General features: G+C 40.6%; 2 protein-coding genes across 5 annotated transcripts in view; one reads left to right on the top strand and one right to left on the bottom strand.

Moving 5' to 3' along the window:
• The window catches only part of thoc7 (THO complex 7), a 27,361-nt gene extending 9,910 nt beyond the window's left edge, over window positions 1–17,451 (top strand). For 3 of the 4 annotated variants that reach the window (XM_086001505.1, XM_086001504.1, XM_086001506.1), the window contains exons 3-8: window positions 6,059–6,186; window positions 8,121–8,207; window positions 14,499–14,556; window positions 14,985–15,051; window positions 15,145–15,214; window positions 16,726–17,451. In XM_086001505.1, the coding sequence (XP_085857631.1) occupies window positions 6,059–6,186; window positions 8,121–8,207; window positions 14,499–14,556; window positions 14,985–15,051; window positions 15,145–15,214; window positions 16,726–16,793 (478 nt within the window). In that variant the 3' untranslated portion in view covers window positions 16,794–17,451. Of the gene's footprint in view, window positions 1–6,058; window positions 6,187–8,120; window positions 8,208–14,498; window positions 14,557–14,984; window positions 15,052–15,144; window positions 15,216–15,603; window positions 16,589–16,725 lie in introns of those variants that run through there. The other variant, XM_086001508.1, reaches the window with a different exon arrangement.
• LOC147111049 (putative uncharacterized protein C3orf49) lies at window positions 16,676–25,801 on the bottom strand. Its single transcript, XM_085999997.1, has 5 exons — window positions 25,649–25,801; window positions 22,994–23,454; window positions 19,857–19,987; window positions 19,644–19,760; window positions 16,676–19,483 (listed from the first exon to the last, which is right to left on the bottom strand). Exons 1-5 carry the CDS (start codon window positions 25,771–25,773, stop codon window positions 19,292–19,294), a joined length of 1,026 nt encoding a protein of 341 aa, XP_085856123.1. The 5' UTR covers window positions 25,774–25,801; the 3' UTR covers window positions 16,676–19,291.

Here is a 25,801-nt window from a genome sequence, read left to right as displayed (position 1 = left end):
AAAATGCTGGAACCTACTATAAAGGATGCAATAACTGGGCACTTAGAAACTAATAGTAAGATTGGGCAGAGTCAACATGGATTTATGAAAGGGAAATCCTGTTTAACAAACCTATTGGAGTTCTTTGAGGATGTAACTAATGGAGTAGATAAAGGGGAACTGGTAGATGTGGTGTATTTGGATTTTCAGAAGGCCTTCGATAAGGTCCCACACAAGAGGTTGGTGAACAAAATTAGGGCACATGGAATTGGGGGTAATATACTAGCATGGAGGATTGAGAATTGGTTAACAGACAGAAAACAAAGAGTTGGGATAAATGGGTCTTTTTCAGGATGGCAGGCTGTGACTAGTGGGGTACCGCAAGGATCGGTGCTTGGGCCCCAGCTATTCACAATCTATATCAATGATTTGGATGAGTGGACTAAATGTAACATTTCCAAATTTGCTGATGATACAAAGCTAGGTGGCAGTGTCAGTTGCGAAGAGGATGTGAAGAGGCTTCAAGGGGATCTCGACAGGCTCAGTGAGTGGGTGAGAACATGGCAGATGGAATATAATGTGGATAAATGTGAAGTTATCCACTCTGGTAAAAAGAAAAACAGAAAGGCAGAGTATTTCCTAAATGGTGAAAGATTGGGGAATGCAGATGCTCAAAGGGACCTGGGTGTCCTTGTACATGAGTCACTGAAAGTGAATGTGCAGGTGCAGCAAGCCATTAGGAAGGCAAATGGTATGCTGGCCTTCATTACAAGAGGATTTGAGTACAGGAGTAAAGAAGTCTTACTCCAATTATATAGGGCCTTGGTGAGACCACACCTGGAGTACTGTGTACAATTTTGGTCTCCTTACCTAAGGAAGGATATACTTGCCATAGAGGGAGTGCAATGAAGATTATTTCCTGGGATGGCGGGGCTGTCGTATCAGAAGAGATTGAGTAAACTAGGCCTTTATTCTCTTGAATTCAGACGAATGAGAGGGGATCTCATTGAAGCATACAAAAGTATTACAGGGTTTGATAGGGTGGATGCTGGGAGAATGTTTCCCTTGGCTGGGGCATCTAGAACCAGGGGCCACAGCCTCAGGATAAAGGGTAGGCCATTCAGGACTGAGATGAAAAGAAATTTCTTCACACAGAGGGTGGTGAATCTTTGGAATTCTCTACCCCAGAGGGCTGTGGAGGCTCAGTCATTGAGTATATTCAAAACAGGAGTCAATAGATTTCTGACTAGTAAGGGCATCTAGGGATATGGCGATAGGGCCGGTGAATGGAGTTGAGGTAGAAGATCAGCCATGGTTTCATTGAATGGCGGAGCAGGCTTGAAGGGCCGAATGGCCTACTCCTGCTCCTATTTCTTATGTTCTTATCTTACTATAGATTTATCCTACTGTAATTTTAGCTCTGCTTTAATACCTTAAGGACATAGGAAGGTAAAGTAAGAAAAAAAGCACTCATCCTATCCAACTAATTTGAGTCCAAGACACAATCAGACAATTTTCACCTCCCAGTTCTGCATTGTTATCCCTGCATCAGAATTAGATATCTGTCTTTATGAACACTGTGAAACTGAATCTGCATTCACTGTGCTGGGTGACAAACTATTCATATGATGACTTCTTGAGTATAGAGTAGGTTATAGTTTCCTTAGTATCCAATTGTTTCTTTGAGTTCTCTTCTGTTTTTACACCAAGACCTTGTCTGCTCCGATGACTTGGTTATGAGCATGCAAATACCTGTACCAAAGAGAGGCAAAGACCAGCTGGTGCATCGAGCATGGCCCGTACTGTCATAGTGCAACTCTGCGCATCGTGACCCCCATTTCCGCTCTCCATCCCTATATCAAGTACACAATCTCCTGGAAGAGGCAAGAAAAAAAAGTAGGAAAAAATCTCTTGGAAATTCCTCTGACACCTGAAGGCGATTAAACAGGTTCTAAGAGACAACAGTTGCTGGGGGAGATGTTCCCTGATGCTCAGCTACTTTCTAAATGTAGTTATGTTGGCCACACTCCAGCTCCCTTATAAATGTTTGCAATGAATCTGCGTTCACTGCATGTTCCAGCAGCTTGTTCCATAGGTCGTCGACTTCTCTGAAAATTAGTACCTCCTGACATGTAACCTAGTTCAGTGCTTATGTAATTGATGCACATGTCCCCTGGTTCTCCCTAATTTATTTAACTCAAATAGACTGTCCAGGAATAAAATCAGAAAATGCTGGAAATACTCAGCAGGTCAGGCCACGTCTGTGGAGAGATAAACAGAGTTAACATTTCAGGTTGGTGATCTTTCATAAGAACTGGTAAATGTTAGAGATGTAATAGTTTTTAAGCAAGTACAGAGGCAGGGAAAGGTGGGGGAGGGGAGGAAAGAACACAAGGGAAGGTCTGTGATAGGGTGGAATGGGGCAGGAGTGATTAAGTTACAAAAGGGACGATGTTGCAAGGCAAAAAAGGGTAGTAATGGGACAAGTAAAGAAACAAAGATGGGTCTAGAGGCGCTGCAAATGGCAACAGCAGAACCATTATTCAGAGACACAGAGTGCCCACAACACCTGGTCTTATCTCAAGGCCTCCATAATCAGCACCTGTGAAGAGACGCTCGGTCACTCGACCAGGAAACACCAAGACTGGTTCGACGAGAACGTCCAGGAGTTAATAAGCCTCAAAGGCGAGGCATTCCTGATCTGGAAACAGCAACACAACTCGAGAGCAAGAAAGCAGCTCTACAGACGCCTGAAGGCCGAGGTTCAACAAAAAACTCGCGACCTAAAGAACAGATGGTGGGTGGAGAAAGTGCAGGAGATCCAGCAGCTAGCCAACAACCACGACGTACGTGGATTCTTTAGCGCAGTGAAGACCACCTACGGCCCAAGCACCAAGGTCCTACCCTATTGCGGACCAAGAACGGAGAGGTACTCATTAAGGACAGAGAGGCAGTCAGTGCCCGCTGGAAGGAGCACTTCGAAGATCTCTTTAACCGAGACTCTGTCTTTGACGCGAGTGTCCTCAACTCTATCCCGCAGCATGCCACCACCTCAGCACAACCCCAGCCCGGCATGAAGTTGAAAAAAGCCATCCGACAACTGAAGAACAACAAGGCCTCAGGAGCAGATGGAATCCCCGCTGAGGCGCTAAAACATGGCGGAGAAGCACTATTGGTGTGAATACATGAACTCATTTCTCTTATTTGGAAGGAGGAGAGCATGCCAGGGGATCTCAGAGATGCCGTAATCGTGACCATCTTCAAGAAAGGTGACAAGTCCGATTGCGGTAATTATAGAGGAGTTTCCCTGCTGTCTGCCACAGGGAAAGTCAGCGCAAGAATTCTCCTCAGTCGCCTCCTCCAAGAGTCGCAATGCGGATTCCGCCCACTAAGGGGCACAATGGACACGATCTTCACCGCGCGCCAAATACAAGAGATATGCAGGGAACAGCACCAACCACTGTACACGGCCTTCTTTGACCTCACAAAGGCCTTCGACACTGTCAACCGTGAGGGATTGTGGAGTGTCCTCCTCAAATTCGGCTGCCCTCAATTTTGTCGCCATCCTCCGCCTGCTTCATGACGACATGCAAGCTGTGATCCTGACCAATAGATCCACCACAGACCCAATTCGCGTACGGACCAGGGTCAAGCAAGGCTGCGTCATTGCCCCAACACTCTTCTCGATCTTCCTTGCTGCAATGCTCCATCTCACCCTCAGTAAGCTCCCTGCTGGAGTGGAGCTAATCTACAGAACAAACGGGAAACTGTTCAACCTCAGTCGCCCCCAGTCCAGATTCAAAGCCATCCCATCCTCTGTCATCGAATTCCAGTCTGCAAACGACGCTTGCATCTGCGCACACTCGGAGGTCAAACTCCAAACCATCGTCAACACCTTCACCGAAGCGTACGAGAGCATGGGCCTTACACTAAACATCTGTAAGACAAAGGTCCTCTATCAACCTGCCCCCACCACACAGTACTGCCCCCCCCGATTATCAAAATCCACGACGAGGCCTTGGACAACGTGGACCACTTTCCATACCTCAGGAGCCTACTGTCAACAAGGGCAGATGTCCATGACGAAGTCCAACACCGCTTTCATTGTGCCAGTGCAGCCTTCGGTCGCCTGAGGAATAGAGTGTTTGAAGACCAGGACCTCAAACCCGGCACGAAGCTCATGGTCTACAGAACAGTAGTGATTCCCGCCCTCCTGTATGTTTCAGAGACATGGACCATGTACAGCAGTCACCTCAAAGCACTGGAGAGGTACCACCAACGCTACCTCCGCAAGATCCTGCAAATCAATTGGCAGGATAGGCGCACCAACGTCGGTGTTCTCGCTCAGGCCAGCATCGAAGCTTTGACCATGCTCGATCAGCTCCGATCGACGGGCCACATCGTCCGCATGCCCGATACGAGACTCCCAAAACAAGCGCTCTACTTGGAGCTCCGACACGGCAAGAGAGCCCCAGGTGGGCAGAGGAAGCGCTTCAAGGACACCCTCAAAACCTCCTTGAAAAAGTACAACATGCCCACCGACACCTGGGAATCCCTAGCCCAAGACCGCACAAAGTGGAAGAGAAGCATCCAAAGGCGCTGAACACCTCGAGTCTCATGGGCGGGAGCAAGCGGAAGCCAAGCGCAAACAGCGGAAGGAGCGCACGTCAACCCAAGCACCCCACCCACCCGCCCCTTCCACCAGCGTCTGCCCCACTTGTGACAGAGACTGTAGGTCCCGCATTGGACTCATCTGTCACCTGAGAACTCATTTTTAGTGTGGAAGTCAAGCAAGTCATCCTTGGTTCCGAGGGACAGAAGAAGAGTTTTTTTTTGTATTAACTGTTCTTTTTCATGATTTTCAAAATTTGCATTATGTATTCTTTCTCTGTACCCTCATCCACTAGCCTACAATTTCCAAAGAATTCCATTAAATTTGTTAGACATGATTACTTTTTGTAAATACATTTTGGCTTAGATTTATTGGCTTTGTTCACTAACAACTCTTGAATTACTTGTTTTACAATAGATTCCAATATTTGCTCACTCAATAACAGTTCTGAGGATTAAGATTCTGGCTTTTTTATTAAATAAGATTTAAATTACTTTTGCCCTCTATTAACACCCTTGTTTGAAATGAGCTTTGCAGTAATTGTTGTATCTCATTCTGCTACTACCCTGAATTCTTCGAGTACTGAGATGTATTGTACTTGGACTTGGTGTTTTAAACCTTTAAGTACTTCAGTTGGAACTGGTCATTAAGAGTGGGCTTCACAGGTTGATCATAACACAAGTAATAACTATTTTGACTGCATTGTTAACAACGACTAACAGAAATGTCCATGTCGTGAGGTCCAGAATAAAACCTATCCATTTTACTATTGGGAAATAACTGCAGAATAACAATGTTGAATTTTTTGGGACAATGTGAAAAATAAATTGGCGTGTAATCAGACATAACTTTTTAAAAGTTAAGTATGATTTTGATGGAGACTTGTTTTGTTAGTTTTTTCTCTTTTTTCCTCACCAAGTTTAACCCATTCTCCTCGAAAATGCTGGCTCCTTGTGTGCGGGGTACCCATTAATACTTTGCTCAAGTGGGTATTATCCATGTGTGAACCACGACGCTGAGTGTCAGCAGCCTATCCTGCCACAGGGAACCTCACAGTCGAGCACAATCACAACCTTGCCTGACTTTCACACAGCTGGGCTTGCGGTAGAACGTGAAGAGCAGAAACTCTGGGCAATTCTTTCCCCCTCCCTAAACAGGCTGACTGAGGTCACTTGCAGCACCACTGCAGCCACCAGTTAACTCCGTACAGATCAAGCTTCAGATCTTAGCCTGTTGGCTCAGCTACTCACTAAATAAACATACTGAGCAATAGAGGGAGCTTTGTTTTGGTTTTAATGTTAAAGTTTGGTCTTGCTGATTGTAGTGAAATATGCACAATTGTGTTTTTGGAATTTCCAGTGACGGTTACAATCTGTGACTCATGATGAAGCATATTGTTCAGTGGATGGTTATGATGAAAATATATTGTTGTATATTATTATACATTTTCTCCCTACTCTCTTCTAGGTATAGTCAACACCAGCGCATGCTTGGTACACTGGGGCAGTGTGAATTTTCTATGGGAAAAACATTACTCGTCTATGATATGAACCTGAGGGAAATGCTCAACTATGAGAAAATATCTAAAGACATAGGTAAGGAAAAGCATTCAAATGGTACAGTAACATCGGCCTATTTGTAATGGTAAACTCGTGGCACTGATCAGCTTTTTATTTAGTCACTGCTTGGAAATATGAATTTGTACTGCCTTCAATCTATAGCCTTCAATCAGTGGACAGTACTTGTTCTGTGTAATATGAGCATCAATTGCTTACAATAGAAAGATTCATATGGATTTTGTTGATCCTTTCAGGACAATTGAATATTTTCTTTTTGCTATGTTCTATTAAATAATTTTAAAAGTTAAATAAAACTGGATCAAGTTTAAAAAAAAAAGTGAACCAGAGTTGTAATGCTGGAGACGGTTACAGAGATAGGGAGGGTGACATTGTGGGGATTTAAATATGAGGATGCATATTTTAAATTTGAGGCGTTGAGGGACCAGGAGCCAATGTAGGTCAGCAAGGACAGGGATGATGGGTGTTGGGACATGGTGCAGAATAGAATATGGCACAAGAGCATTGGATAAGTTTAAATTTATGGAGGGCAGAGAATAAGATGCTGGCACGGAGAGCATTGGAATAGTCCAGTCTGGAATGACAAAGACATGAATGAGGGTTTCAGCAGCAGATGGGCTGAGGCAAGGGCAGAGGTTACAGGGGTGGAACCAGGCAATGGAGAGGATATAGGAATAGAAGCTTAGCTCAGGGTTGAATATGGTGCCGAGACTGCGAAAAGTCTGGTCAACCTGAGACAATGGCCAGGGAAGGGGATGGAATCAGTGGCAAGTACAGAGTTTGTGGTAGGAGCCGAAAGCGATGGCTTTGGTATTGCCACTGTTTAGCTGGAGGAAGTTGCGGCTCATCCAAGGCTGGATGTCAGGTAGAGGTGGGTTTCATGTGTAGTGTAGAAGTTGACTTCATGTTTGGATAAAGCCATCAAGGGTAGATCAGGAAAAGCGTGCAAAAGATAGACTATTGGGAGTACTCCTGAGGTGACAATGTGGTGATGGGAAGAGAAGGCATTGCTAGAAGTGCTCTGGCTGTGATTGGATAGGTAAGCAAGGGCAGTCCCACCAATCTGAATAAGAGGAGAGCTATTGGAAGAGGATGGTGTGATTGACCGTCTCAAAGGCTACAGAGACATCGAAGAAGCATAATGCACCATGCTCATAGTCACGGAGAATGTTGTTCGTGACTTTGCTTAGGGCCATTTGAGTGTTGTGGAGGATTTGATTGGAGGCATTTGAACATGGAGTTGTGGAGAGATGGACATAGATCTGGGAGGCAACAATACGTTTAAGAAATTTGGAGAGGAAAGGGAGGTTGGGAGCAGTAGTTTGCAAGGACTCTAATTGCTGTGGAAACTGCTGTCTAGCTGTAAACACAAAGATGTTGGGAGTAAAATGTATACTTTAACACCCTCATAGCCTGCTGACACTCACAGTCGGCTCACACTTAAAGCATAGCCACTTGCGCAAAGTACCAAAGGACTGCTAATAGCACTGGAAACGTACCCAGCACAACCCGCCTCATTAAGAGAGAAGAGCTGAAAACATTATGGGGGACAGGTGAAGGTAGAGAGAAAATGTTGACATACAATACGTTTGTTTTTTCTGGAGATTCAAGTTGGGGCTTTCGGAGTGCTCAGCCATAATTACAGTAGTCAGTACTATCCATTATTCATTACTATACGAAACATTTTCCCTTAATATTTGATCCTGCATGCTTCCACGTTTGGGTAATTAGTGGAAGCTCAAAGCACGCGCCAAACATTTCTAAAGAAATACCCTGCCAACAAGTACACAAAGTCCTAACGCTTTATAGTTAAAGATTAACCATGTACATTTTACCATAACCTTGACTGCCGTAGAAACATTTCTGCTGAGGACCCTTTGTGTGCAAAAGATTTCAAAAAGATGGGGTTTATTTTATATTTGTGTTTACTAAGAAAATTGTGTTATTTTCAGAAAGTAACATTTCAGCTGCACATGACAAGATTTCAGAATGCAAAAAGCAGATTCTACAAGCAAAGCGAATTCGGAAAAATCGGCAAGGTAATATTTGTACAGTTTATTTGTTTGTCAATATGATTCAAGATAGGTCGTTCTTATTGAACAAAATGGTCTAATATCAGAAATCAACATAGGTACCTGAACAACTTATGTTAAAGTCTCAACTTATAGATGTTTGTCACAATGGGCAGGATCTTGCTGGGGGAAAAACGGCGTGTTAACGACACACGCCATTATTAATGTGCAAATTGGCCTGCAAATTCAGGAGATTAAGAGATACGCTGCGAGTTACAAATCTCCAGGATTGTTGGTCGATTTACATTGCTCTGCCGTTTGCTTTGCACAAATGGCATTTAGCCCTTAGCCACCCCATTATTTTTAAGAACTTGTTGGATTTGAACATTAATTGCCCATTAAACTCACCACAGAAAGTTAACTTTTAATGATATGATAATTAAGGCTGAACCAGACTGTTCGCAACCTTGGTGTTATATTTGACCCAGAGATGAGCTTTCGACCACATATCTGTGCCATAACTAAGACCACTTATTTCCACCACTGGGATATCGCCCGACTCTGCCCCTGCCTCAGCTCATCTGCTGCTGAAGCCCTCATCCATGCCTTTGTTACCTCTAGACTTGTCTATTCTAACGCACTCCTGGCTAGCCTCCCACGTTCTACCCTCCGTAAACTTGAGGTCATCCAAAACTCTGCTGCCCGTGTCCTAACTCGCACCAAGTCCCACTCACCCATCACCCCTGTTCTCGCTGACCTACATTGGCTCCTGGTTAAGCAACGCTTTGATTTTAAAATTCTCATTCTTGTTTTCAAATCCCTCCATGGCCATGCCCCTCCCTATCTCTGTAATCTCCTCCAGCCCCACAACCCTCTGAGATCTCTGCGCTCCTCTAATTCTGGGCTCTTAAGCATCCCCAATTCTAATTGCTCCGCCATTGGTGGCCGTGCTTTCAACTGCCAAAGCCCTATGCTCTGAAATTCCCTCCCTAAACTTCTCCGCCTCTCTACTTCACTTTCCTCCTTTTAAGATGCTCCTTAAAACCTACCTCTTCTGCCCTAATATCTCCTTATATAGCTTGGTGTCAAATTATGTTTGATAACACTCCTGTGAAGCACCTTGGGACGTTTTACTACATTAAAGGCACTATATAAATACAAGTTGTTGTTAATGCAATGCTAATCAACCTCTCTGGCCTTGAAAGGGAACAATTTAAGCTGTTATATCTCAGTCCTTCAGGTGATAAATTGTTCCTGGAGATTTTACTTTTCCTTTTTTGTCTCTTTTTCTTTCTTTTTCTGTTAATCCAATCTTTCTTTCCCTCTCTCTGTTTCTGTACCTAATTTGACTCAAATTCACCTGCTCGAACTCACCCTCCTTCTCAGTCATTTCTCTGTTTCTTTCTCAATCCTTAACTCTCTGGTTAAGGAGATATTGTTGGTCCCGCTGTTCATGAGGTCCCAGGTGCTCTCCGCGTTCACTTCCAGCAAGTTAGGTCGCGAACATTTTTCAAGCTGAAGGGTGCAGAAAAAGTCTAGCAGCGAGATGACCTGTTCCAACAAGATCCGGCCCAATATCTTGGTAATTTTGACTCTGAATAAGTTAATCTTTGGGCCTTTCAATTTTAACAGTACCGTTTAGATAGTCTAGATTTTTAATGTGTTTCTCCAGTGTCTAATGGACATTGTGATTATTTTAATAATTCTATTTATTTCTGACCACAGTTTGTTCTTTGGGTACATTCACTGACTTCATGCTGAGGAAGTTCAGTTTGAAGCACAGAGACTAAACTTTTCACTTATCAATCCATTAAAATAACTTTCAGGAAACTTAATCTTCTAACCACAAATCAGAATGACCATTTTTATAATTTTCCTGTTGCTCTAACAAGCATTCCTCTATGCTACATGTAATCTTTTCTGTTTGATTTGTCAACATGATTGACCACTCCATCCTTCTCCAATGCTTCTCCACCGTTGTCCAGCTGGGTGGGACTGCACTTGCCTGGTTCCATTCTTATCTATCTAATCATAGCCAGAGAATCACCTGCAACGGTTTCTCTTCCCGCTCCCGCATTGTTATCTCTGGTGTCCCCCAGGGATCTATCCATAACCCCCTCCTATTTCTCATCTACATGTTGCCCCTTGGCGACATCATCCGAAAACACCGTCAGTTTCCACATGTATGCTGACGACACCTAGCTCTACCTCATTACTTCTTCTCTCGACCCCTCCACGGTGTCTAAATTGTCAGACTGCTTGTCCGACATACAGTTCTGGATGAGCAAAAATTTTCTCCAGTTAAATATTGGGAAAACCGAAGCCATTGATTTCAGTCCCCATCACAAACTCCGTTCCCTAGCCACTGACTCCATCCCTCTCCGTAACATCTGTCTGAGGCTGAACCACACTGTTTGCAACCTTGGTGTCATATTTGACCCGGAAATGAGTTTCCGACCACATATCCGCAGCATAACAAAGACTGCCTACTTCCACCTCTGTAACATCGCCTGTCTCCGCCCTTGCCTCAGCTCATCCGCTGCTGAAACCCTCATCTATGCCTTTGTTACCTCTAGACTTGACTATTCCAACGCACTCCTGGCTGGCCTCCCACATTCCACCCTACGTAAACTTGAGGTCACTCGGCTGCCTGTGTCCTAACTTGCACCAAGTCCCATTCGCCCATCACCCCTGTGCTCGGTGACCTACGTTGGCTCCCGGTTAAGCAGCGCCTTGATTTCAAAATTCTCATCCTTGTTTTCAAATCCCTCCATGGCCTCGCCCCTTCCTATCTCTCTAATCTCCTTCAGCCCCACAACCCCCTGAGATATCTGCGCTCCTCTAATTCTGCCCTCTTGAGGATCCCTGATTTTAATCGATCAACCATTGGTGGCCGTGCCTTCTGTTGCCTAGGTCCTAAGCTCTAGAATTCCCTGCCTAAACCTCTCCGCCTCGCTACCTCTCTTTCCTCCTTTAAGACGCTCCTTAAAATCGACCTCTTTGACAAAGCTTTTGGTCACTTGCCCTAATTTATCCTTGTGGATCGGTGGCAAATTTTTTGTCTTAAAATACTCCTGTGCAGCGCCTTGGGACGTTTTACCATGTTAAAGGCGCTATATAAATACAAGTTGTTGTTGTTGTAGCAGTAACTTGGTGTATATTAGCATAAGTAACAGTTCAGAAGCCTGAGTATTAAATATGTGCAGTCACTAACATTTGGGGGTAAATTTTGTGGGATGGAAGCACATTTTAGGAATTTGTGCCCAGAAGTCAGCATGCATGATTGGTAGCACACATAATTTACACAAATGGACAGAAAATGTTGTCTTCTAGAAATTGAGCATGCTGTCCCTGTGCCTGAATTCTTAATATGTACTCCACTTGTGTGAAATTCTGTGCCAGGAGCACTATATCATAAAAGATATGATATAGATGGACTACTCTGATTTTGTTAAGTAAAAATGTAGCATCAGACTAACCGCTCCATTAGGTGTCAGCGTAGCTGAGTGGTAGCACTCTTGCCTCTGAGTCCAAAGTTGTTGGGTTAAACTACACGCCAGGACTTGAGCACATAATTTAGGCTGATGCTTCAGTGCAGTATTTTCAAAGGTGCATCTTTTGGATGAAATGTTACACTGAGGCCCTGTCTGCCTGCTCAGGTGGATGTAAAAGATCCGATAGCACTCCCACTGTCCTTGCCAGCATTCACTCATCAATCAATACCACAAAAAAACAGATTACAGGAAACTTTTGATTTACCGGCACCTAAATAACCAGAAATCTCGGTTAACCGGCAAAATTCAGGAGTAGGTTCAGGTAAGTTTTACTTCATATTCTACTTGCCTTCCTCGATCTGTTGCTGTGCAAGGGTGTGGCTGCAGCTGTTGCTAAGCTACAGAGATGCTTGGAACTTGTGGTCATTGTTCTGAATTTGTTGCTTTATATGGAGCTCTCAGCTCTCCATATCTTTTACTATAGCTTTCGGTTATCCGGAATTTTTGATGAACCGGCACCCCATCGGTGCCGGATAAAAATAAGTTTCCTGTAACTGGTCATTTACTCACTGCAGTTTGTGGGACCATGCTGTGTGCAAATTGGTTACTGGGTTTGCCCATTTAACAAGAGTGATTACACTTCAAAACTATTTCATTGGTTGCAAAGCACTTTGGGGTGTCCTGAGATCATGAAAGGTGCTATATAACTGTGACCTTCATTCTTTCTTTCTTCCATTTCCAAGTTAATAAGTGAAAAGCAGGTTAAAGACTGTATTAGAACTTGCTTGCAGCAAATAGGTTTTTAAAATGGTCCTTATTATTGCACAAATGGAAAAATGAATAGAATTACAAAATATGATCCCAAAAAACTAGTAAAAACCCCAGAATCTTGTGTCAGAAAACTGTAATTTGACTTACTTAAGTCACCATAAATTAGTGGCCCCAATAATGTATCTATTTAGTACTCAGTAAGAAGAGAGCTGATGTACATTGTTGGTAATTAAACTCATATCATGGATTAAATACACTTTTTTAAACATATATAGTTATCTCAAGTTAAGTAATGTCTCCATTGAAGAAATTGAACACCTTTCCATTTCTTGGCACCTAGAGATATATTTTCAGGTGTGAATGCTTAGCATGCTTCTACTGTATATTCCTCTATAGACTTAACACATCTGTATCTGAACTTGTGTTAGAACTCAGGTACAAATGGACCTGAACTTTGCTAAACAGAAAACATACCTCCAGTTTCAGTATCAAGCAGCAATAGATAAGTTGTCTGTGTTTTCCTCCTTTCTAATTGGTTAATGTTCTACTTTTGTTTTACTCATGTTAGACAAACCTTTTTTCCCCTTTCCCCTTTCTCAATCTTCTCAACCGCATTCCACCAACAAAATGGAAATTAAGCTTGCATCCCATCCACTTCATTATATACTAATAATTATTTATAGTGATATAAACACAAAATAAATTGTTCAGACAAAGATCAGAAACTTACTCACCACATCTAGTTGCTCTTACTGCTTTCTCACCCTTCTGTCACATGTAGTCTGCAGACATAATTTTTTTAATTTTTTATTCATTCATGGGATGTGGGCGTTGCTGGCAAGGCCAGCATTTATTGCCCATCCCTAATTGCCCACGAGAAGGTGGTGGTGAGCCACCTTCTTGAACCGCTGCAGTCTGTGTAATGAAGGTACAGGAAACCTTGGTTTATCCGGAGGTTAACTGTCCGGAATGCTCGATCCACCGGCAAAATTCAGGAGTCGGTTCAGTAAGTTTTTTTTCACCAGTCAGGCTCTGCAAGGTCTAGCTAAAGCTGTTGCTTAGCTACAGAGACGCTTGCAAGCTATGGCTGACTGTTTAGAAGCTGTTAAGCTACAGTGTTTGTTGCTAGATACGGAGCTCAAAAGCTCCGTATGTTTTAACATTAGCGCTGGTTTGTCTGGCAGTTTTGATGGGACGGCAACAGCTCGGTCCCGTCGGTGCCGGATATCACAACGTTTCCTGTACTCCCACAGTGCTATTAAGTAGTGAGTTCCAGGATTTTGACCCAGCAACGATGAAGGAACGGCAATATATTTCCAAATCAGGATGGTTTGTGACTTGGAGGGGAACTCGGGGGTGGTGGTGTTCCCATGCGCCTGCTGTCCTTCTGATAAGCCAGACCTCCAGAACCTCTAGTACGCTCTCCTATGATACTTTATGGCTCAGTTAAGGCATGATACTCTGAACAAAATAACCACACTACAACTGCCACAAGCCACTGTATAACATAACAATTATCATAACATGTGCACAAAGTGTGCAATTTTAATGTGAAGCTGAAGTGACACATCCAAGCAACCAGGCTACAGTTTCCAGAAGCTATCATGCAGACTCTGGAATTTCCCACGCCTGCTCTCGCACCCTACAGTAGCCTCGAGCTCTATACTTTGCCACTACATCTATATTTTGCCAATACCTCCTGGGCTCAACACTGACTTGGTTGTCTCCCAATTTACACGCCTCCACTCAATCCACACTTATTCTCCATATAAATCCCATTCCTGTTGCTGTCCTTTCCAACATGAGTTCCACTTCCTCTGCTCTCCCTCCATGCGTGCTGTTGCCTTCATCTCGGGGTTTCCTGTCATCCCTACCTCCGTGCTGATTCTTGCTTCAGCTTTGGGTCTCAGTTCAGCTCAGATTTTTTAATAGTGATATGGTTAATTTATTGAAAACTAAATCATCTATAATTAGATTTTTAGTTTTCTGTAGTTCATTTGTGTTTGGTGAAGTAACATTTTTTAATGTTTTTTTCTATATTCATTTTTTACAGAATATGATGCATTAGCAAAGGTGATCCAGCAGCATCCTGATAGACATGAAACCTTACAGTAAGTGTTTTCTAATCAATTAAGTTTTTGTACCTTTTCAATTGTGTTTTTAAATAAAAAGAAATGTGACAGAAGTGGACACTAGTTCTGATTTATTGGGTAGATGGGCATGCATGGGCGGGCAGCATTTGCTCATGTAGGCCTTTCCATCATCGGTTAATGGTGACTACTGACTGTTCTGCCAGTTAGCAGTTCTGCATTTGTGGAGATGTCAGTCACTTGGACCACCCCATCCACTTAATTGAAGAGGATAATCAAAGATGGGATGAGGAGACGAGGGCAACTTGGAAACAGGAAAGTTGAGAAGCAACGACAAAATAAGATAATCTTCACAGAATTAGTTTCCAAAATGTCTAGAAAATATAAGAATTAAGTTTGGTCTTTGAAAAATATTTTCTCCCTTGCTAAGTATTATGATTAATTTCTAGGCAGCTGGAGGCACTGGGTAAAGAACTAGAACATCTATCTCACATTAAAGAGAGTGTTGAAGATAAGGTAATATTAAGTCCTGACACCAAGCCTTTTCTATTTTATTTTTTCCATTTTCATTCAAATTAACACTTCTAACTACAATTCTGTTATTACTAGCTTGAATTGAGAAGAAAACAGTTCCATGTTCTACTCAGCACTATACATGAACTACAGCAAACACTGGAAAGTAAGTATCTCCTCAGTATACAAAAGAAAATTTGTACTGTTTTCACATGTATGCAAATAGTGGCTATAATGTGATGCCTGACACTCTTATGAGTAATCCGCTTCTGCTTCAGAACTAGTGTTTCATTTGGCTCTAAGACCTGCTGTGCGCCCATTGCACATAGTATGAGATAATGCAGTGGGAAAGCACCCGAGACCTCCGGAAAATGTTTTATGATGTCCTTGCCCCAAAATGCAGTCCCAGCAACACCACTAGAGCTTGGCATTCATATCAAATGGTGCCAGGTGTATTCAGCCATGTTGACTTCTGCTCCATAAAGGGGAATCTGCTTGCTAGTTAGATTGAGTACTTGCATCTTGACCCAGGAATTTCATTGCTGATTTTATCATGCCTTGGGGTTTCAGTACTGCAGCTATTCACATCTTAAAGCTGCACTCCATCTTTGGGTGTTCGCCAAGGAAACTGTTGCTTCTGGAAGAGGGAGTGCAGGACTAGAGAATGCATACAGTACAGGTAAGGCTAAGCTAGGTATCCAAGATGATTGGAACTTCTCCTAGCATAAATGTAACCTGCAAAGTGCAATTGTCATGGAACAGGTGGCGAAGAAGAGGCCAGTGGCAGCAGAAGGCCCTGGCCATCAGCCACCAAATGCAAGTCTCTGAACATGCAACATGAACATTGTGTTGTGTGTGTGTGGCCAGTGTTTGTTCCTTGCCACTTTTTGAGAGTCTCAGGACAGATGCATTGATACGGCAGCAATATGGAATGTAGTTTGTCATACATACCTTTTCAGATGCAGTGGTATCAGTTGGTCCAATAAGCGATCTGAGTGTTTTATGGGAGTTGACTTACATTGCCCTATATCTAATTGTATGATGGCATAACCCGGGGATGTAACAATAGTACCTGCCTTGTGACCTGAACCAGATATTTGCATTTTTCTTCTTCAATCTCCGACGGTGGAATGAGCATTCACTTCGTGAAATACAAATCGATAAGCTGCTTTATTTCGTAGCAAGGTGAACATACAGAACAGCAGTTATGATTTGGTTACGGGTGAGAGTGTTCACTCTGCTACCTCCATGCAGGATGCTTTTGCATAGAAGAATACCACTATTTTCCAGAAAGGACCACTCTTCTCTTTAGCACCTGATGCAGCAGGACCTCCAAAGTTGCATCCTGGTCTTGCTGCAGCCATCTCAAAACCCGTCCGTAGCAGTACAGCTTTAGGGTAAGCTACTGGTGCCAGATAATGTATCCCTTTACTTAATGTCCTGTGCGCTGGGAGCGCTGCAATATTATACAAAGGAGCTGACCTTGGATTATACCGCGAGGTCAGTTCATAGAACTATAGTTACATGCAGCACCAGAGTAGGGCTTTTGCTGCCACAGTACGAGGACCACATGATCAGCTCCATAAGAAATAGGGTAAAATAAGCAACCAAGCTCAGATACACACAGTAATGCAGAAAATATTTATTGTAACACAGCTCTTTATTACACTAATCCAGGTGATGAGAAAATGTCAGATGGTGAGGACTCTCCAGAGACTCGAATGGAGATGCAAAATGGACACTAGTGGAGCTGCCGTTCAGAACTTTTAAATTCAGTAAAAGTTGTTAAATTTTTTTAAATTGAGGAAGCATTTCATTGGAAACATTTAATGCCTATCCCAGAGTTCCAAAAAAGCTTTTTATGCACAAACAGATAAAGAACTCTTTATCACTTTGTTTACTATTGAAGGATTTTTGAAACCAAACATGGGAAATAAACGTTAAAAATCTACACAATATGAAGTTACAGTAGAAACTAATATGGACCTGTGTTTATTATGGAATCTACACACCATCCATCATTTTTGTGGTACAGATCGCATAAAATATTGGGAGGAAAAGATAAAAATCCAAGTTAAGTGGAAATGGGAAATACAATTATTCTGAGAGAACATCAAAAGAAAATTGGACGTTTTTCCAGACGTGAAAGGCTATATCATTTCCCTTTACGCAAAAAAAAACTCTGTTTAGGTATATTGTGCTTTCTCGCGAAGTGAACCAAATGTGAACCAAAAGTTGAAATCAGTTTATTAGTAGAAATTGCATCTGAGAACAGTTTTCTTTACCCAATATTACCTCCTATTTTTTTTCAATGGGCTGCCTAATGATCTCAGCTTAGTGGCTCACATTCACATATTTTGTACTGTTACAACGTTCAATAATAAAAGCTTTTTTAAAAAAAAATGCAGGCTTTGCTTCGTCCTTTGTTTCAGTACACTTGGTTAGGGACATTAAGGCCAATGGAAAGGAAAATCAGGTGGCGAGTATAACGGGCGGCCGATCCAGTACTGATGGCTTTGCTCCCTTTCCAAAGTTGAATTCCCTGCCTCTGGTGTTCTATCAATTATTCCTTGACAAATCAATTTTGTCAGTATCAAGAAAATACATTCCTTTCAGATTACATATAAGTATATAATAACATTGGTATATAGCAGTGGTTTTGAAACATTTTTATGTGGGCACCCCTTGTAAATTTGAAACATTCCCGGGAATCCCCCCTTTGTCCTAACTTCCAAAGGACAGTGTCAACGATCCAAAGGGACACAGTATTATTGTTGCAGAATTAAAAAAAAAATGATTTAACAGCAACCAAAATAATATGCTGGTTACAAGAAAAAGCATAAATTGAATGGCAGGCAAATGTCTGACAACCTCATGGCCTTCTGGGGACCTCGGTTTGAAAATCTATGGTATGTTACTATTGAAGGATTTTTGAAACCAAACATGGGAAATAAACGTTAAAAATCTACGCAATATGAATTTACAGTAGAAACTAATACAGACCTATGGTTATTATAAACTCAATAAAGGAATGATGGGCAGTAAATGTCATTTTATTCTTGAATAATTGGAATGTCCTATAGGATTGTTCAAAAAAATGTTTTTGAGCTCCCTCTGCTTAATATGCTGTATCTTTTTTCCTTTCCATAAAAAAGTTACAAAAGTCATTATTGTATGTGAGAACATTACAAACTTGGGAATGAGAAAAGGATACAGAAAGATTTGAAGATTCCCCTGCATATTGTTAAGATGGTAGGCAATTTAAATAACATTAACGTGCTTTAGAACACAAACTTACAACGCCATAGAGATTTCTTTTTCACATGGTATGCTGCTAGTTTAATAACTTGTGTTCATTGCTGCCTCCAACAATGCCACATCAGAGTGCAAACACAGTATGGGAAATCCACATCCAGTCACTATTATGCAACACACTTTTGATCTGTTTCATGCAATTAGCAATAGATGAGAAATAGTATGTATTGAATATATGTTATAGTTAACATGAAAGTTACTGTGGCAGCATTATTAGCTGCAACACTTTTGCATGGGATTCATAATGGGGCTTCCATTATGTATTTTTAAGTTAATACAATGACTTCTGAAACTCAAATAATTGCTTTTGTTGATTCAACCAGAACAAAAAGTAGCACATGGTTTAAATACTTGAATAGATGTGGAGGATATTAGGTAAATTATTTCAATAGAAATGCATAAAATATACATGCCTTATTCCTGAAGTGACCTGATTGTTACATGGCAAATTATAAAAAAGTAAGATTTTTGTCTGAAATGTGCTCATCAAAGTTAGACATGTTGGTGCTGGGGAATGAAACATTGTTCATCTTGGGCTCCCACTTTCAAAACTGAGATGCAGATCAAAGGCCATTCTACTCCAGCTGAATCTGTGAATTAGTATAACATTTTTCACTTTCGACATCCTATGGCATCTCTGAGTGAGATTGCCAATTAGTGCTGAATCGGGCCAATTTTGTTCTGTGGAAATGGACTGAGATTGCACAATTTTATGGCAAATTAATATAAAGGATTTAGCGGTGTTGCTAATATGATCATCTGACTGCGGGTACATTTTGCTGGTTCAACTGTAATCTAATAAAAATCCCCCTGCACAGCATATCATTATAGTTCTTGCATTTAAACGTAATGGTGGTCCTTAAACAAATAATAAATTGAGGAATTTATTTCTAAATGGTGTGTGTATTATAAGAATTAAGAGGCTGACTTAGCAGCAGCACCCACACAGGAAACACTTCTTCCACTTATACTTCCAGGCACTTTTCTTAGAAACTCGCTGAAACTGCTTGGATGATTGTAGAATTTCATCTCCCAAATACTCACACTGCTGGAGTTCTGCATGTCTTTGAGCCAGTAATTTCATTGACTTGTTAGAAACTGTTTCTATTAAGTCATCCACCTGATTAAAAGAGTTCAAGAGATAATTAGTCATTTTCTGCTAACTCTAAGCCCGAGTTATGTTTATGCATAAAAAGTTCACAGAAATGTAATCCAATATCTGTTGGCAAAACAGACTCTGCCAAAGAAAGATGATATGCTTGGAAATAGTGTGTACTTACTTGTGCTTGAAGCTTTCCTACTGTTAGAAAAGAATGTCGCCTATTTTGCTCCACATTTTTTCTTTTCTTTTTCTTTTTGAATATTTTTAAGTACTGCCTTTTCTTTGAGTGGGGTGCCTATAATGAAATGAGCATTACTTTCGTATCATAAAGTATAAGCATATTTTTAAACTTGTTACTGCAGCACATGTTAAATAGGCAAATATTGCAAACCTTTTGCTGGTCAGTGGGGAGGCTTGTAACGGACACTCGACGGGACATATGGCGTGACCTCACAACTAGATTGTTTCCAATAATACTTGCTGTTTCTGCCTCCACAATATCCACATCAACTTGGATAGTTGCTGCAAAGGAAATTGCATTAGATTTATATACATTTCTAGTAAATTGCCCATAGTCAGTTGATCAATGTAAGTTTTTTTTTAAATATACAAGCTGCCAAAGGAGTTGGGAGAAAAATTTCAGAAAGTTGCTCCACAGAGCCACATGGTAGCCAGAGTCTACATTGTGACACTTCCTGTAACAAATTGAATGGGAACTGTTCACACAAAAATATAATCAAAAATTATTTCAGGAAGTAAGGTTTGTGGACAGGAAGTGCAACAATTAATATTTTTTTGTGGGACTTCCTAGGTGCAAAATAAGGAAGAAAAATCATAACTGCATATCTCTGCAAGCAAATTTTGTAAGACTCAGAAGGTGAATTTCTAATTTCAGTTTATCCCATTTTATGTGATGGAAGGCAGAGCATTCAAATTCTGAAAACGAAATCCAGAGCACTACAAATCAAATAGTGGAAATCTGGAACTTTCTCTCCCAAAAGGCTGTAGTGCATGTTAAATAGGCAAATACTGCAAACCTTTTGCTGGTCTGTAGGGAGGCTTGTAACAGACACCCATTGGGATGTACAACGTGACAACTAGATTGTTGCTAATAATTTTTGCCAATTGAAATTTTCAAGACTGAGATTGATAGATTTTTGTTAGGTAAGGGTATGAGGGATATGGAGCAAAGGTGGGTAAATGAAGATGAGATACAGATCAACTGTGATCTAATTGAATGGCAGAATAGATTTGAGAGGCTGAATAGCCTAGTCCTGTTCCTATCTTTTTATGTTGCTAGTGAAAGTAGGCCAAAGGGCCACAGGTTCAAACGAATGAAAGGCAAATTTGGGACATGCCAGGAAATTCTGTGATGGGGAGGGGGGGTGGGTGCATGGAAGAACTGTTGGAATGTTTTCTAGATTGGTGGAATGGATCTCGTCTTGTAAACCTGCATTTTCCTGTAAATATTTTTATGCAGTTCCCAAATACTTGTCAAAAAAATGTTGACTTAAAAATCAATTTAGTTAGAGATTTTGTGATGTGAATGCTCATAAATATCAACTCTCATTCAATTAAAGAGTATCCCAAAGTCATGCAGATCACTGAAATGATCCACTAATCAGCTCCTAAACCACCATTATATGGAAAACTACTTGACCATCAGTCTATATTGAAGTGAGCTATAAAATAAATTAAGTGTTCTTTATCTTAGGAGTGTGGATTTATCCTCTATTAATTTATTCCTGGTGATATATCAGCACAAACTTCTAGCAGCCTCAGTGTAAGTTCAACTATTTGGAAAGCAGAAGTGTGCTAAATTTGCCTCCTATCTGTTCCTTAATTACAACTGCAATCATTTTTGAGCATATATGTTTATATACATCAATTTGCAATAGTACCAAAAATCTACTGAATTAACTTCCAGAAAAAACTCAAAACTATTTATTCTGTCTCATTCTGAGCATTCCTACTACATTAGTATCATGTCAACAATACGCCTTTCTTTACTAACCGTTGAGCTCGCTTTAAAGGACCTAACTAGTTTTTTTTAATTATATACCTTTAGAAAGTAGATCATATTGTTTTTTTCAACACATACACTCACTATAGATACAATGAAAACTGTAAGGCATCATCTTTTAAAATGATATTAAGTGAATTTGGGGGACGGAAATACATTTTTTGGCATAAAAATACAAAACTGAACTTTTAAACCTATGTAGAAGGATGGAAACTTTGATATTACTTACGCATGTGTAATCAGTTTAAACTGCATAATACAAGTGGCTTGATGCCTTAATAAGCTACATACTCTCTTCACCTTTGCGATCTATGTTCAAATCCAGCCCACTTTGATAAGGTAAAAAATCTTCTTTATTTATCAACTTAAAAGACCTGCAATAATTGACTTTGGGTACCCTCATATCAGTGTTAATTGATGAAGCTGCACATAATTTGGCATCAAATTGGCACTTTGATTAGAAATAAAAATGGCTGAGAAGTCAAAAAAATGCACTGATACAACAAGCGTTGCCTTTCTGAGACTGTCGTTAAGAATAGATGAAGCTTTATTCCGCATCAGGTCTCTGCATAACGTGCCCAAAATGTGCTCCGTGCTAACACCGAATATCAAAAGGAGAAAGATGCTGACCATATTCACTCTTTAGAGCACAAAGAATCGCCAAAAAGTAAACTACAGTCTTTGCAAATTGAAATAACCACTGAATATATTACAATAATTTTAGAATTTTTTAAAAATATAGAATCGCTTCACAATGACTTTAAAGGTGATGTGTAAAAAGGGTCAATGGCAGAGCAAAGCAATCTCCAAACCCAACTAACTCCGGCACCTGGTGGTTTCAGAGCTGAACTGCAGATCACATACTGCACCATAAACTTGATCTTCAGCAGTTTAGGTCCCAAAGGGAAAAGATCAGTGGCACCAAGAAGAAAAAACGTAAAAAAATATAACTCTGTTGTCCTTCTTGGGGATAAAGTTTGAAATGAAATACCAAAAGAATCTCCATAAGGTGAGTTCAGATTTTAAGGTGCCCGATTGAATGGGACCTTTAAACCCGAAGCAAACTTGGGAGTGATGTTCTTCAAATTCCATTGATGGAACATCAGCGGACCTTTAAATGTGCTTAACAAGCTGCAATGTGAGATCTTATTTAAATCTTTTCAACCAATTACTTTTTTTTTCATTTTGCAAATTCCTGGCCACACACAGGAAGATAGAACAGTTTGAATTCACAAATTTTTCTGTGATGGCTGTTAGTGTTCTTCCATCATTATAATTGGCTGCCCAGAGCTGCAATTCAGTCTAGGAGCGAAGACCATGTTAGTTGTCACACCCGCGTCCCCCCCCCCCTCCCCCCCCTTTGGTGAGAGTCAAGTGGGCTATCACTTTAGCAGGGAAACAGCCTCAAGCCTTTTACTGTAATAACATTTAAGTTATTTGGCTATGCAAGCAAATCACTTTGTCTGTTTATAATTGGTAGTTCTTATGTACACATGTATACAAACCAGTTTTCTGCAGTCGTGACTTCAATGTTGAAAATAGCTTGTTTTCATCAATATTTGCCAGTTGCTTGGCCTGTGCCTTAGATGTTTTGTTGTCTATGGGCCTGTATGAGTATGAATCATTACTCTGTACCCGATTTAGTGCTTTTCTTCTCCGGAACTGCTGCGGTGAGCCAGCGATCTTGCTGGTTCTCAGAATACGATCACACTTTACTGGAAATCGTGGAAAGTTTCTAATTCTTGAAGGACTTCTAGTACAATTCCCTTCAATTTGCTTGTCAAAATTCTTTAACTGCTTGTGTTGGTAGTGATGTGCTACAAATCTCCCTAATGTTTTTCGCATTTTACTCATAAGACTTTTTTTCTTGGCTTCGCTACATTCAGAGCCACTCTCTGTGGACAATTCATCTTCAGGAATGAAAATTAGAGGCTTGACTAGATTGGTGGATACAGCTCTGTGCCACCTGCATCAAACAGCAAGATAGAAACGATTAGGAGTCATGTTACCCACCAACATTCCAAACATCTCAACATTCATTATTTCCAAGTAGATATTACTATTTATTACAATCCAGAATAGACAGATTTAATCAACTGATTACTGAGAAACCTTTTCCACTTTCAAAATATTGTGGAGTCACCATTATTTGGAATTTAAATGATCTCTCTTGGTTTTCTCTTAGAGTTTCAGGAGATTCAACTGGTCATCTGTTACAGTGAGGAACATTTGGCCAAAATGTCCTTTCTCAAACCACTCGAGAGCACTTCCAAACTAACCTACAGAGGAGCAGATTGCACATTACCTAAGGAGCTACCTGTGGATTGGACTATCGTGTTCAGCTGCCCTTAGTATATAGCGAGGTTCTGAACAGCTCATTTGAGAGGTGTACAATCATTTGGAATAACTTTATGGAGTGCTGGACTCCCATTCAGCAGCCCTCAGTTTAAATTATAGTTGTGATTGTCATTTAAAGTTGATTGTCATTAATGGCCGAAATTATTCCGCTTTTGGCAGGACCATTGACTGGAGTACTTTAGTATTTGATTGATTTGTGTGACGAAAAAAAAATTAGCACCACTTCAACCAGTAGAGGTAGGTCTTCCATTAGTCTGACCAAAGCAAAAAGCTCTCTCTCTCCTGGTAAAGGAGGTGTGGCAGCAGTAGAGGTTTAACAAGGAAGACATGGCGGTAAACAAATTACTTGAACAAACATCGTAACTGGCTTTGGAATTTTGCTTTTTTATATGTTTAGAAGTACTGATTAGAACATAAGAACAAGACGTAGGAGCAGGAGTAGGTCATTTGGCCCCTCGAGCCTGCTCTGCCATTCAATAAGATCATGGCTGACCTGATCTTGGCCTTAACTCCACTTCTTTGCCTGCTCCCTATAACCCTTGACTCCCTGATTGGACAAATGAAGATAGGTGTTTTACAAACTCTTACTGTTCACTTTTAAATCTAAGCATAAGTGTTCAATCAACCCATTAACTCCTTCAAACCGAAAGCCTAATTATATTGCTGTATTTACATTGGTGAATTTTGATCAGCAGTTATTACACAATGAGTCATTGAGGAGGGAAGTTATTATAGAGAGGTAGACAATACTTTAATCAGGCATTCAAGCAAGTTGGTCATCAATCTTCACAAACTATAAGAAATGTGAATGAGGTTATTGTTGGAGGAAATTTTATTCAAAGCACTGTCTGACGGACATTTTATTTCTTGCTAACTTTGTTATTTTTAAAGTTTCATGTGATGGATGAAGATTTTATTCAGAAAATTAGGCTTCATTAAACATATCTACCAAGTCGCACTAATTTAGAAAGAGTGTCACTCATTTTGGTTTAAAGATGACATCTATTTTGCTGAATCTCACGCTCTTAAATATAAACATAGTTCCACAGGTTTGTGCCCCCCATTGAAAGGAATGACAATAACAAAGATCGCCACCATTAATACATTAAACAGAAGCTATAGCTTGTACCCTCCGGTCAATTAAATTCTGTAGAAAGGAATTAAAAATGAGCCAAACATTAATTCTGAGACTCTTTGTTTGCTTTTTACAATGAGATATTATCTCAAAATGTACATGGGTTTTTAATATCTTGATTCTAACTCCTTAATTCTGACTTACTCATATGTTACAGGCTAAAAGTTAATTATAAATCACTTCACAGCTTACTATAATACTTATAGTATCATAAATCAACACTAAAATTGTTAAGCAGCACACGGTTAAGATTAGAGAACTAAATTCAGATTTGTACAGCAGCATTTCCAATTAAATGGACTACTCTTGGTAATTATGCCATTTTCTTGAACTGGGAAGTGGTTAACACTAAAATTCATTCATATTTTGGTAGTTGTATTACTTACTAAAAAAGTACAGAATTACAAATCATCATAAAATGCAAATTTGACAATTTCACAAAACTACATTTAAATGCTTTGTACCTGTGGAACACCGAAAAAGCTATGATGAAGTTTGCTGTTAATTATTATTAAACTGAAACAGCAAAGCAAAGAATTGTGCAGATGCATATGAAACGAGATTGGTATTACTGTTCAGTTTTACAGCATAGCAGTAGTAGGGCTTTTCAAAACTTAACTACAGTTATTGCCTGGATAATGCAGTTCATAAAGTTGCTAATACTCACCTCACAATTCCTTTTCCTGTCTGTTCAAGTGCCTCTGTTTCTCCTTTTGTTGCTCTTCTGTAGTTTGGATCTTGATTATGAACTACTGGTTGAGAACGAAGGCAACTTCTGTGATTCTTGTGCATGGCTATAATGTAGCTAGCGAAGTACAGC

The sequence above is a fragment of the Somniosus microcephalus genome, chromosome 11 (assembly GCF_052327205.1).
Source record: "Somniosus microcephalus isolate GS21.2 chromosome 11, FLI_Smic_1.0, whole genome shotgun sequence".
NCBI classification, from domain to species: domain Eukaryota; kingdom Metazoa; phylum Chordata; class Chondrichthyes; order Squaliformes; family Somniosidae; genus Somniosus; species Somniosus microcephalus.
The sequence above is the reverse complement of the archived record's forward strand: the minus strand, read 5'-3'. Positions and strand labels throughout refer to the sequence as shown.